This window comes from Scylla paramamosain, chromosome 12 (genome assembly GCF_035594125.1).
Source record: "Scylla paramamosain isolate STU-SP2022 chromosome 12, ASM3559412v1, whole genome shotgun sequence".
Taxonomy (NCBI): Eukaryota; Metazoa; Arthropoda; class Malacostraca; order Decapoda; family Portunidae; genus Scylla; species Scylla paramamosain.
The window spans coordinates 14,285,448-14,297,947 of record NC_087162.1 but is presented as its reverse complement, the minus strand read 5'-3'; the positions used below and the strand labels follow the sequence as shown (position 1 = coordinate 14,297,947).

The following is a 12,500-nucleotide window of genomic DNA, read 5'->3' as shown; positions in this document are numbered from 1 at the left end:
GAAGGGGAGATGAAAAGATATGAGAGGGGATTTTTTTTTTCTTATGTAGGAGGGACACTGGCCAAGGGCAACAAAAATCCAATAAAAAAAAAAAAGCCCACTGAGATGCCAATCCCAGAAAAGTGTCCAAAGAGGTAGTAAAAATTTGAAGGATAAGTGTCTTGAAACCTCTCTCTTGAAGGAATTCAAGTCATAGGAAGGTGGAAATACAGAAGCAGGCAGGGATTTCCAGGGTTTACCAGAGAAAGGGATGAATGATTGAGAATACTGGTTAACTCTTGCATTAGAGAGGTGGACAGAATAGGGGTGAAAGAAAGAAAGTCTTGTGCAGCGAGGCCGAGGGAGGAGGGGAGGCATACAGTTAGCAAGATCAGAAGAGCAGTTAGCATGAAAATAGCGATAGAAGACAGCTAGAGATGCAACATTGCGGCGGTGAGAGAGAGGCTGAAGACAGTCAGTTAGAGGAGAGGAGTTGATGAGACGAAAAGATTTTGATTCCAATCTGTCTAGAAGAGCGGTATGAGTGGAATCCCCCCAGACATGTGAAGCATACTCCATACATGGACGGATAAGGCCCTTGTACAGAGTTAACAGATGGGGGGGTTGAGAAAAACTGGCGAGACGTCTCAGAACGCCTAACTTCATAGAAGCTGTTTTAGATAGAGATGAGATGTGAAGTTTCCAGTTCAGATTATAAGTAAAGAAAACCGAGGATATTCAGTGTAAAAGAGGGGGACAGTTGAGTAACACTGAAAAAGACAGGATAGTTGTCTGGAAGGTTGTGTCGAGTTAATAGATGGAGGAATTGAGTTTTTGAGGCATTGAACAGTACCAAGTTTGCTCTGCCCCAGTCAGAAATTTTATAAAGATCAGAAGTCAGGCGTTCTGTGGCTTCCCTGCGTGAAATGTTTACTTCCTGAAGTGTTAGACGCCTATGAAAAGACTTGGAAAAGTGCAGGATGGTATCATCAGCGTAGCAGTGGATAGGACAAGAAGTTTGGTTTAGAAGGTCATTGATGAATAATAAGAAGAGGGTGGGTGACAGGACAGAACCCTGAGGAACACCACTGTTAATAGATTCAGGAAAAGAACAGTAACCGTTTACCACAGCAGCAATAGAACGGTCAGAAAGGAAACTTGAGATGAAGTTACAGAGAGAAGGATAGAAGCCGTAGGAGGGTAGTTTGGAAATCAAAGCTTTGTCCCAGACTCTATCAAAACCTTTTGATATGTCTAAGGCAACAGCAAAAGTTTCACCAAAATCTCTAAAAGAGAATGACCAAGACTCGGTAAGGAAAGCCAGATCACCAGTAGAGCGGCCTTGACGGAACCCATACTGGCGATCAGATAGAAGGTTGTGAAGTGATAGATGTTTAAGAATCTTCCTGTTGAGGATAGATTCAAAAACTTTAGATAGGCAGGAAATTAAAGCAGTAGGACGGTAGTTTGAGGGATTAGAACGGTCACCTTTTTTAGGAACATGTTGAATGTAGGCAAAGGGAAGGGAAGAGGAAGAAAAGAAACTAGAGAAATATTGAGAGTAAAGAAAAGAGAAGAGGAAGATAGAGAGATATTGGGGGTTGATAGAAAGGGAAGGAAGAGGGAGTGAAGAAGGGAAGAATAAAATAAATATTGGGGAAGAAGAATAAAATTAGTAAAATGATAGAGAGAGAGAGAGAGAGAGAGAGAGAGAGAGAGAGAGAGAGAGAGAGAGAGAGAGAGAGAGAGAGAGAGAGAGAGAGAGAGAGATGTGGGAAAAGAAAGAGAGAACATAAAGAAAGGAAGATGAAGAAAAGAAGAATTAGACAAATATTAAGAAAAACATAAAAAGAGAAATTAGAAAGATATGAGAGGTTACAGGAAGTAAAGAAGAAAGAAGAATAAGGAGATGGGAAGAAAGGAAACCAGAGAAATGTTGTAGGAGAAAAATAAAAAGGGAGAGATAAAATTAATACCTATGTGCGGGGCTAACGGGAATAGGGAGAGAGACAAAGAAAGAGAAGAGAAGGGAGGTAAGGGCCAAGCATACACACCCTTCCACACACATCCTCCCCTCATCCCTCCCATCACATCACCCCCATCCCCACCCCCACACAGTGCCTATATAATGCCAGACACTGCACTCCATAGCATCAGTAGTGGCGAGGCCGAGAGAGGGCCCACCACCACCTCCACCACCTCCAGGCTCCTCCACCCTCCTTCCTCCCAGAGACTCCACCGCTCCTCCACCTGCCGGGTGATTAGTGCCTCTCACCTGTGGAGGCAGAATTGTCCCGGCGTGGACCTCTGCTGTGCTGCTGATTAGGCCAGGTGAGATGGTGTGTGTTGGGTGGGTCGGCGTGTGGGTTGTGGGTGGTGGGTGTATATTGTTCTTGTTGGTGGTGGTGTTAATTAGTTAAGGTGAGAAGGTATGTGTGGGGGGATGGGGGTTGTGGGTAGGCATGTGTGTATATGTCTCGGTGGGGGGCGGGTAGGTGTGTGTTGCTGTTAATTAGTGAAGGTGAGTGTGTAAGTGTAAGTGTATCATTTGCTAAGGTGTGTTGTAGTAGTTGTAGTACTAGCAATAGTAGTAATAAAAGTATTGGTTGCTGTTGTTGTCCTTCCTTTTCTTCTTTTGTTCGTTTTCTCCTTCTTAACTGCTAAAAATGACAAGGTGCCCATCATTCGTTCAAATATTATTGTTCTCGTTTTCTCCAGGTAATTACTCGTAGATCAAAGAAAACTGACTCAAGCGTCATTTACACGACGCTGCTTTCATTCGCTTTGGACAAGCCTCTGCATTCGCTAGTGAAAGCTGGTGAAAGCGTCTAAAGACACGGCTTCTTTTACTCGCTAACGTGCAAAGTAATGAATTTCGCGGCGTCTAGTTGACACTGCAGTAAAGTTCAACGTGTTGAGCTTTACCGCTCGTGTCTAGCGAAGAGATGGTTAAATTTAGCACAGAAGACTTCAGTGGGTGAAGGTGTGTAGGTGTGTATGCTGTGCTGCTTATTGTGTTTTCTTTGGAGTGTCCATTTCTCTTTTTATAATGGCACCAAAACCAAATCGACTGAAAACTAATGAAATATTCACCCTCCTTAAGACTGTAGGAAAATCCAGTCAGCTCTTCAAATTCCTCGCACGTCAGTCTCAATACGCAGCTGGGTCCTCCAGTGCCATTTTCTTCAGGAGATTATCTGAGGCTCCCCGGAGCCTGCCTCCCGCCTGTCCACTTCCGTACCAAACCACTTCTTTTTCTTGTCTGTTTTCTCATAACAGAATCACGTATTTTAGCTTGCATAAAGGACAGCAGCGACTCACAGCACATCCTCCCGTGACGCCATGACACCTGGGGCTGTTCAAAAACTACTCTTTACCAGCATCGTGTAAACTGCTTACCACGTGCGACTTTATAAGCTTGAAATTCTCTCTGAGAGAGCGAGAAGCTGACGACAAGAAGCTCGCGTCTTGCGTCAGAAGCAGCGCCGTGAAAAGCAGCCTTTACCTTTGCTGGATGACTTCATTAAATTCAAGAATACAATACTGTTAGTTTATCTGTTTGTTTGTATTCATCCGTAGCAGCAGACTTATTCTCTCTCTCTCTCTCTCTCTCTCTCTCTCTCTCTCTCTCTCTCTCTCTCTCTCTCTCTCTCTCTCTCTCTCTCTCTCTCTCTCTCTCTCTCTCTCTCTCTCTCTCTCTCTCTCTCTCTCTCTCTCTCTCTGGCGATTAGCATGATTAATTATTGTACGTGTGTGTGTGTGTGTGTGTGTGTGTGTGTGTGTGTGTGTGTGTGTGTGTGTGTGTGTGTGTGTGTGTGTGTGTGTGTGTGTGTGTGTGTTTGTGTGTGTGTGTGTGTGTGTGTGTTTGTGTGTGTGTGGTCCAGGTGTGGGCGTGTGCCCGTGCAGGTTAATGAATGCAAATAGGTGAGCGGCGAGGCGGCGATGCGGGCAGGTGAGGCGAGGTGAGGGTGTGGCCACTGACCCCTGTGTACCACGTGACGCCGCCCCCACACCTTGGCACCTCACCTCATGCCACCTACGCCTCATCACCTAACCTGACTTAACCTAACCTCATAACCTGACCTAACTTAACCTGTGTAGTCACCTCAACTAACCTAACTTAAAACAACCTACACCTAGTCTAACTTAGCGTAATTTATCCTAGTCACCTCATTTAACTAAACTATTCTAACCTATTCAGCTAGTCTAGGCAAAGCTAACCTAATGTAATCACCTCACTTAGCTTAGCATAGCCACTTAACCAAATCTATTCTAACTTGATTTAACCCGGACAAGTCACCTCATCTAACTAAACTCATCCCACTCACATAACTTAAGCTATCCTAACGCAACTTGATATAGTTTAGTCACGTAGCAGAAGGTTACGTTAAGTTGGGCTTTCTGAAGCAATTCTCACACCGCTATTATGTTCACCTCCCTAATGCAAGAGTTAACCAGTATTTTAATTCTTTTATTTTTTTTTTTTTCCTGATAAACTCTATAACTCTCTGCCTACTTCTCTACTTTCCCCTACCTATGACGAACTTTTCAAGAGGGAGGTCTCAAGACACTTCTCTAATTTTTTTTTATAATCCGTTTGGTTGGTTTTCATTATCCTTTTGACTCGTTTTCTTCAGGCACCGGCACCTCATCCTGTTTGTATCGCTTGGCCACAGCCCCTTTTTCATAGAAAGATAACTAAATAAATAAATAAATAAAACTAACTTGATCTATGTATACAGGGCGTAACACGACTTTCTGCGGATATTGCCAGAGGTGAATGTACAGGTTATTCAAAGTTGAAAATGTTCTATGCACATACACGTTTCGAGGTGTTGTTTAGCCGTGGTACGAATTTCAAGTGTGGCCTGGCGACAAATACAACGGGCGGCCTGGACGGCCAGCCATGACGGAGAAACACCTTTTCCACGCACTCCACTTGACTTTAAGTTATCCAATACAATCTGAACGTATTCACTGTCACTGTCTCGGAGGGAAACTGTGATCTAATTAACAATCAGCTGATTTACTGCTAGCCTCGCTGCTTTCCACTCCCTGCCCGGGCAGTGAGTGGTGTCATGGTGCCACGCAGTCTATTATTTTATTTGTCATTTATTTCATCCATACTGTCATTGTGTAATGTTTATCGATTATCGGTATCAGTCCATTGTTGTCACTTGTCTCGTCATGGGATATTGTAACGCACCAAAACTTGTAGAAATCATGACTGAATTATTCACAATTTCAAATCCCCGCCATAGATACCCGCCTGGCCCGGCCGTTGTATCTGTCGCCAGGCCACACTTGAATTTCATGCCTCTGCTAAACAACGCCTCAAAATGCATGTGTGCATAAAACATTTTCCACTTAGAATAATCCGTACTTTCATCTATGGCATTATCCGCAGAAACTCGTGTTACACCCTGTATAGTCACCTAACCTCACCAAACCTAAGCAACTTAGTCACCTAACCCAACCTAACCTAATCACTTAAACCTAACCTAGTCACCTAACGCAGTATTTCGTGATAATCACTATTTCTACTACTACTACTACTACTAACCCTCCGCTCTGCTGCTGCTGCTGCTACTACTACTACTACTACTACTACTACTACTACTACTACTACTACTACTACTACTACTACTACTACAAATTATTATTATTGTTATAATAATAGTAATAATAATAATAATAATAATAATAATAATAACCCTCCGTCCTGCATCCCACAGATGTCGACGTGGCGTTGGGTCGTGGGCGTGGTGGGCGTGCTGGCGGCGGCTCGGGGTGGCGTGGAGGCGGCCATAGTGCGGGCGTCAGACCCCATGGTGGAGGGCCTCATGTCGGAGATACAGATGGACCCCAACATGCCCCAGCTGCCCCTTGGGAACCCCGACTCGGTGAGGCGCACACACACACACACACACACACACACACACACACACACACACACACACACACACACACACACACACACACACACACACACACACACCACGATCTCTATTAACGGGAACAATAACAAGAACAACCCAAGCATTTACGTTATCTTCCCTATTGAAGAAATGGAGTGTTTCCGTTCCTCTTGTTAATCATGGTAACATTTGGCAGTATCTACGTAGTACACGTTTATTTATTTATATGATGTTCTTTGTCATCCCCAAAGATACGTCATCTCATATAGACGAAAACGAGTAAATGTCTCTTTCTTTATGTACTTCCTAATAATAATAATAACATTTTAATCTCGTTCCGACAGTACCTACCTAACACACGTCTATCTATAGTAGTTACATTATTATCTTAAAGTCACTCACAAAAAATCACGTTCTCTTTTATAGAAAAGAAAGAAAACGGGTGAGCGTTCCTCTATCTCTTTCTCTGCTTAATAATGGTAACAATGTGTATCTCTTTTCTTAAAGCATATTTATCCGCTAACATTATTTTCTTAAAGTCACCCCTAAAAAATCGTTCTCTCTCGAATCGGAGAGAACGGGTGTCTCTTTCTCTTCGTAATAGTGAGAGCGTCTCTCCCCGACAGATGCTGACAGACATGCCGGGAGAGCCCCTCAACCCCAGTGACTATGAGAACGGCAAGCACATGGGTGAGTGGGAGGGGAGAGGAGTGAGAGGGAGAGGGGATTAAAGGTGTGGTTTAAAGCTGGAAGGGGAAAAGGAGGTGAGGCTAAGAGAAGAAAGGAGATGGAAGGTTAAAGATACTGAGAGAGAGAGAGAGAGAGAGAGAGAGAGAGAGAGAGAGAGAGAGAGAGAGAGAGAGAGAGAGAGAATGTGTTTGTACATTTCCATGAGGGAATGATAATGATGTTTGATGATGAAGATGATGATAATAATAATAATAATAATAATAATAATAATAATAATAATAATAATAATAATAATAATAATAATAATTGTGTGTGTGTGTGTGTGTGTGTGTGTGTGTGTGTGTGTGTGAGTGTAATCTCGTCATTCTTTGCAAATTATGCATCCTCTTCCTCCTCCGTTATCTTCGTTCACTTCCTTCTCTCCCTTTTTCTTATTTCTTACCGTCCTCTCTTTTTCTTTTTCGTTTTTTTCTTTCTTTCTTTGTCTTTCTTTTTCTTTCTGTCTTTCTTTCTTTCTTTTGTTCTTTCTTTTTTCTTCCTTCCTTCCTTCCTTCCTTCGTTTCTTCTCTTTCTTCAGCATCATCATCAACATCAAAATCATCATCTAACTTTCCTACCTTCCTTCCTTTTCTTCCTTCCTTCCTTCCTCCCTTCCTTCTTTCCTTCCTTCATTTCTTCTCTTTCTTCAGAATCATCAGCATCAAAATCATCATCTTAATTTCCTGTCTTCCTTCCTTCCTTAATCTTCACCACCACCACCACCACCACACTCACACTCCCCTCCCCTCCCCTTCCCTTCCCTCCCCTCAGTGCACAAGGACTGGGACCCCTCGAGCAAGAGTGACCCCATAGAACTGGCGGGACTCTTCCAGGGGGACATCATTCTGCCCAACCGAGACGAGTACTACAGCCTGATTCATGTAGGTGCTGGTGGTTGTGTTGATGGCCTGGCTGGGTGTGCTGGGTTGGTGGGTGGATAGTTTGCTATGTGGATGGGTGGGTTGGTAGACAGATAGATTGATAGGTAGGTAAATGGATAGAGATGGACTGATTGATTGGTAAGTGGATAGATAGATAGATTGGTTGGTTGATTGACTGAATGATTGATTGATTGAAAGGTAAACAGACTGATAGATAGATATATTCAATGAGCGATTAATAAATAAATAATTGATACATAGGTATACAGATCAATACATAGATGTCCCGGCTACTGAAATGTTTGATAGATAAATGTTTCGTATAACTAAACATACACTCATCCATACGTGCATACACACATATATGACTGGTTAGATTCATAGCACATTGATCAGTGAGAAATTAGTAAAAGTTCATAGTATCATTTTATTTTTTCTTCGTGTGTGTGTGTGTTTGTGTGTGTGTGTGTGTGTGTGTGTGTGTGTGTGTGTGTGTGTGTGTGTCACGTGATTACCCTCCTTGTTACGTGATTCTCTGCAGTGTCTATTGTTATTTGATACTTGGGAGTGTGAATCATAATCATACTGAACTATTTTTTTACAGTGCCATGTTATTCTAGATTTTTTTTCTTATTTTTATCTACTTATTGGTGCTATTTGCTTATTTATCTATTTACTCATTTATTTATTTTTTTTTTTACTTCATGCATTTTATAACTTCATGATTCCTTTCGTTCTTTACTTTATATTCCTTTTTTTCATGTTCGTGTGATTTAGAAAGAAGAAAATAAGCAGCAACTCTTTATTTCTCTGCTTTACCCCCCGTGTTTTCCTCCCTTCCACGTTCCACTCACACCTCATGTTATGTATTAGTCACTCAGGCATTCTTTCCCCTCGCTTTCCTTTCCCTCTCCTTCCACATCCTGCCTATGTTCATACGTTTCAGGCCCGTATTAAAGACCCAAGCTTTGCTCTCTCACAAAGACCATTTTCCAAGGCCACAGAGATGATTAGCCGGTTCTCAATATTGTTTCTCCTGTTGATAATGTGAAGATCTTGTTAGTCTCTCGCTAGAACAGTAAAAACACCCTTAAAAACACGTGTAGCTTGAACTAGAACCTATTGAATGCAGTGGAGGTGCGGAGCGAAAGTGTTTCAGAATATTGTCCCTACTCATTCAAACTCTCTCTCTCTCTCTCTCTCTCTCTCTCTTGTACAGCCTGCCGACGCGCCCCAGGCCAGGAATGCCATTAAGACCATGACGAAGCGCTGGCCCAATGGAGTCATTCCTTACGTCATCTCTTCCTCCTATAGTAAGTGAAGGAATAGCAGCAGGTGGTGGTGGTGGTGGTGGTGGTGGTGGTGGTGGTGTTGGTGTCAATTGCACCTGTCCTGTCTACCACACCTGTTTATCTGTCTTTCACACTTGTCTGTCTGTCTATCAAACCTGTCTGTCTGTCACACCTGTCTGTGCATCTGTCTACCACACCTGTCCTTTCTGCCATATCTATTCATCTGTTGTTCTTTTTTGTTGTTGTTGTTGTTCTTCTTTTTTACTGTATACATTTGGGATTGTTATTTTTCTTCTTCCTTCATTTTCCTCTACTTTCCATTTCCTTCTCCTTTATACTCGTATATAGAAACTGGAGGAGGAGGAGGAGGAAGAGGAGGAGGAGGTGGTGGTTTCCTGGTAATGATGAAAGAGAGGAAGTGTTTTTTTTTTCACACGCGTCACATACGTATAATTACAGAAAACTCATTTTTTCCTCTTCCTCTTTCTCCTCCTCTTTCAGTAAGTGGAGGAGGAGGAGGAGGAGAAAATGAAAGTTGTGTGAGTCAGCCCTCCTCCTCCTCCTCCTCCTCCTCCTCCTAATTCCCAGTAAAAATAATTATAATGCATGAAATAAATAAACAAGTAAATGAAGATAATAATAATGAACACTTCTCTCCTTTCTCCTCCTCCTCGCCTTCCTTCCTTTCCTGCCCCAGACAAGAAGGAGCGCGCAGTGATCGCCGTGGCCATGAACACCTACCACCAGAACACCTGCGTGCGCTTCGTCCCCCGCACCGTGGAGAAGGACTACATCCACATCCACAAGGGCGACGGGTGAGCCAATCCACCTGTACTCCACCTGAATTTCACGCACCTGTCCTCCACCTGTATCACATCTGTCCACAACTTGTTTATCTCTATCTTTCCACTTTTTTATCATACCTGCACTCCACCCTTTACTCCACCTGTACTCCACACCTGTTTATCTCTGCCCTACACCTGTACTACATCTGAACTCCTCCACCTGTCCACCACACCTGTTTATATTTGCACTCTACCTGTCCATTCCACCTATCACAGCTGTATTCCACCTTTACTGTACCTCCACTCCACCTGTACTGCACTTGTTTCTATTTGTCTTCCACCTGTCTGCCACACCTGTATTCCGCCTTTACTACTGAACTCCTCCACCTGTTTATGTCTGTCCTTCCACTTGTACCACACCTGTTTATGCATGTACCATACCTGAATTCCATGTGATTACCTCTGCCCTTCACCTGTACTACCCGCTTGTTTACCTGTCCTTTCACCTGCACTACACCTGTTCATCTTATTACCCGCTTCTTCCCTCCCTCCCTGCCTCCCCTCTTTCCTTCCTTCCTCTGGCAATAATTAACACCTTTATTATATACTTACTTAAAGATCAGATCATATCAGTCTCTCAATTGATACACCTTTCGTTCACACCTGCACATAAACAAAGGGAGATTAATCACAGGTATGCCCCGCGTGTGCCTCCCCCAGATGCTCCAGTGTGGTGGGCAGAGTCGGGGGCGCTCAGGCTCTCTCGCTGGGGCCGGGCTGCCTGTACGTGGGTATTGTGATGCACGAGTGTATGCACGCCGCGGGGTTCTGGCACGAGCAGTCACGAGCAGACCGCGACAGCTACATCACCATCAACACCGCTAACGTCCAGGCCGGCATGGAGTACAACTTTCAGAAATACTCGTGGGACAAAATCCAAAGCCTAGGGGTGGAATATGACTTGGGTGAGTGGTGGTGGTGGTGGTGGTTATGATCTTATTGTTGTTATTCTTGTTGTTGTTGTTGTTGTTGTTGTTGTGTGAAGTCCCAGGTTATAGAATGCTTACCTTGGATTGGGTGGTCTTCTGGCATCACTGAGTAACCTGACAGTCACTGCAGGCCTGGGCACATCATGGGTTGCTGAGCTGAAGGTATGTATGTGTCTGCTGGGGTGGCGTGGCGGAGAGCGGCTGTGTTGCTGATTGGCTCCACTCAAATGCAGATCTTTTCTATTGGGCCAGAAAACTTTGCTTATTTGGTTTATCTTATTGCATTTATTTGTTTAGATTTTTTTATTTATTTATTTTATTCTCTATTATGTTTATCTTATTTATCTTTTTATCTGTTCTATTAGGACAAAAAAATTTACTTTTGTTTATTTTATTACATTTATCTATTTTGTTTGTTTTGTAGTTATGTTCTTTTATTTACTTTTATGTTTGTTTTATTCATTTTTTTTATTTTCACATTACTCACCCAGCTAATATGCCGGTGGTGGTGCCAAAACTTTATTGCTCCGGGTCATGCATAGCTAGCTCGTGCGTGTTCTTAATACATTTCATTTTGGAGTGTACGTAATGATATGAATGGCCCGTCACGGAATAAGTAAATAACACTGTTTTGGTGGAGAGACATACTAGTAGATTTCCGACACTGTTGTTGTTCATGTTGTTGTTGTTGTTGTTGTTGTTGTTGTTGTTTTGTTGTTATTGTTGTTGCTGCTGCTGCTGTTGTTCTATCACCATCTCCCATCAGGTAAAGGTTAAGGGAGAGGAAAGAGGTGAGGGAAGTGGTGTCTTTCCTCCCATTCCCTTGAAACCTGGAGGGAAAATCGATGGAAAGAGAGAGAGAGAGAGAGAGAGAGAGAGAGAGAGAGAGAGAGAGAGAGAGAGAGAGAGAGAGAGAGAGAGAGAGAGAGATCCAATATAATGCCGCTCCAAAAAAAGCAACTGAAAGAAAACAATACGATTATGACTACTACAGTGCCCGACATGGAATTAGTTGGCCTCGCCTGAGATGGACTTTGGGATCAGTATTAGGGCCATTGTTGTTTTTAATATATATCATTGACTTAGACAGTGGAATTAGTAGTGATGTTAGTAAATTTGCGGATGACACAAAGATAGGTAGATTAATTATGTCAGAATCGAATGCCATCGCCTTGCTGGCAGATTTAGATCGGATGAACGAATGGACAGACAGATGGCAAATGCAGTTTAATATCAACAAATGCAAAGTACTTAGCGTAGGTAAAGGAAACCCACACAGTAGGTACACAATGAACAACGAATCTCTGGTAGGTACAGGGTACGAAAAATATTTAGGAGTTATAGTTAGCTCTGAAATCCGTCTAGAAAAGCAATGCATAGAGGAATATTAAAACTCCGTCTAGGAAAGCAATACGTTTTATGAGTGTTAAAAGTAGGAGGCCTGAAGTAATATTAAAGTTATATTTGGCGTTGGTCAGACCTCATCTAGACTACGCAGTGCGGCTCTGGTCCCCACATTACAGGAAGGATATAGGTCTATTAGAATCAGTACAAAAGAGAATGACTAAAAGGATACAGGGGATGAGGAGTATTCATTACGAGGCGAGATTGAAGCTGTTAAATTTACATTCTTTAGAGAGACGTAGGTGAAGAGGGGACCTGATAGAAGTCTTTAAGTGGTATAAGGGTTATAACAAGGGGGACGTAAGCAAAATTCTTAGGATCAGTAACCAGGGCAGAACAAGAAATAACGGGTTCAAGCTTGAAAAAAATTAGGTTTAAGAAAGAGATAGGAAGAAATTGGTTCTCCAGTAGAAAGGAAGATGAGTGCAACGGACTCAGTAATCAAGTTGTTAGTGCTGAGACATCAGGAACCTTTAAGAGAAGATTTGATGGATTTATGGATGGGATGATAGGTGGAAATAGG

At 42.8% G+C, this 12,500-nt stretch overlaps 1 protein-coding gene across 2 annotated transcripts in view; it reads left to right on the top strand.

Annotated features, from left to right (window-relative positions):
* Positions 1-12,500, top strand: part of LOC135105730 (zinc metalloproteinase nas-4-like) — a 233,776-nt gene that overhangs the window by 215,522 nt on the left and 5,754 nt on the right. For both annotated transcript variants that reach the window (XM_064014170.1, XM_064014169.1), the window contains exons 5-11: positions 2,131-2,310; positions 5,715-5,882; positions 6,524-6,587; positions 7,398-7,507; positions 8,727-8,820; positions 9,497-9,614; positions 10,305-10,549. In XM_064014170.1, the coding sequence (XP_063870240.1) occupies positions 5,715-5,882; positions 6,524-6,587; positions 7,398-7,507; positions 8,727-8,820; positions 9,497-9,614; positions 10,305-10,549 (799 nt within the window). In that variant the 5' untranslated portion in view covers positions 2,131-2,310. The remainder of the gene's footprint in view (positions 1-2,130; positions 2,311-5,714; positions 5,883-6,523; positions 6,588-7,397; positions 7,508-8,726; positions 8,821-9,496; positions 9,615-10,304; positions 10,550-12,500) is intronic.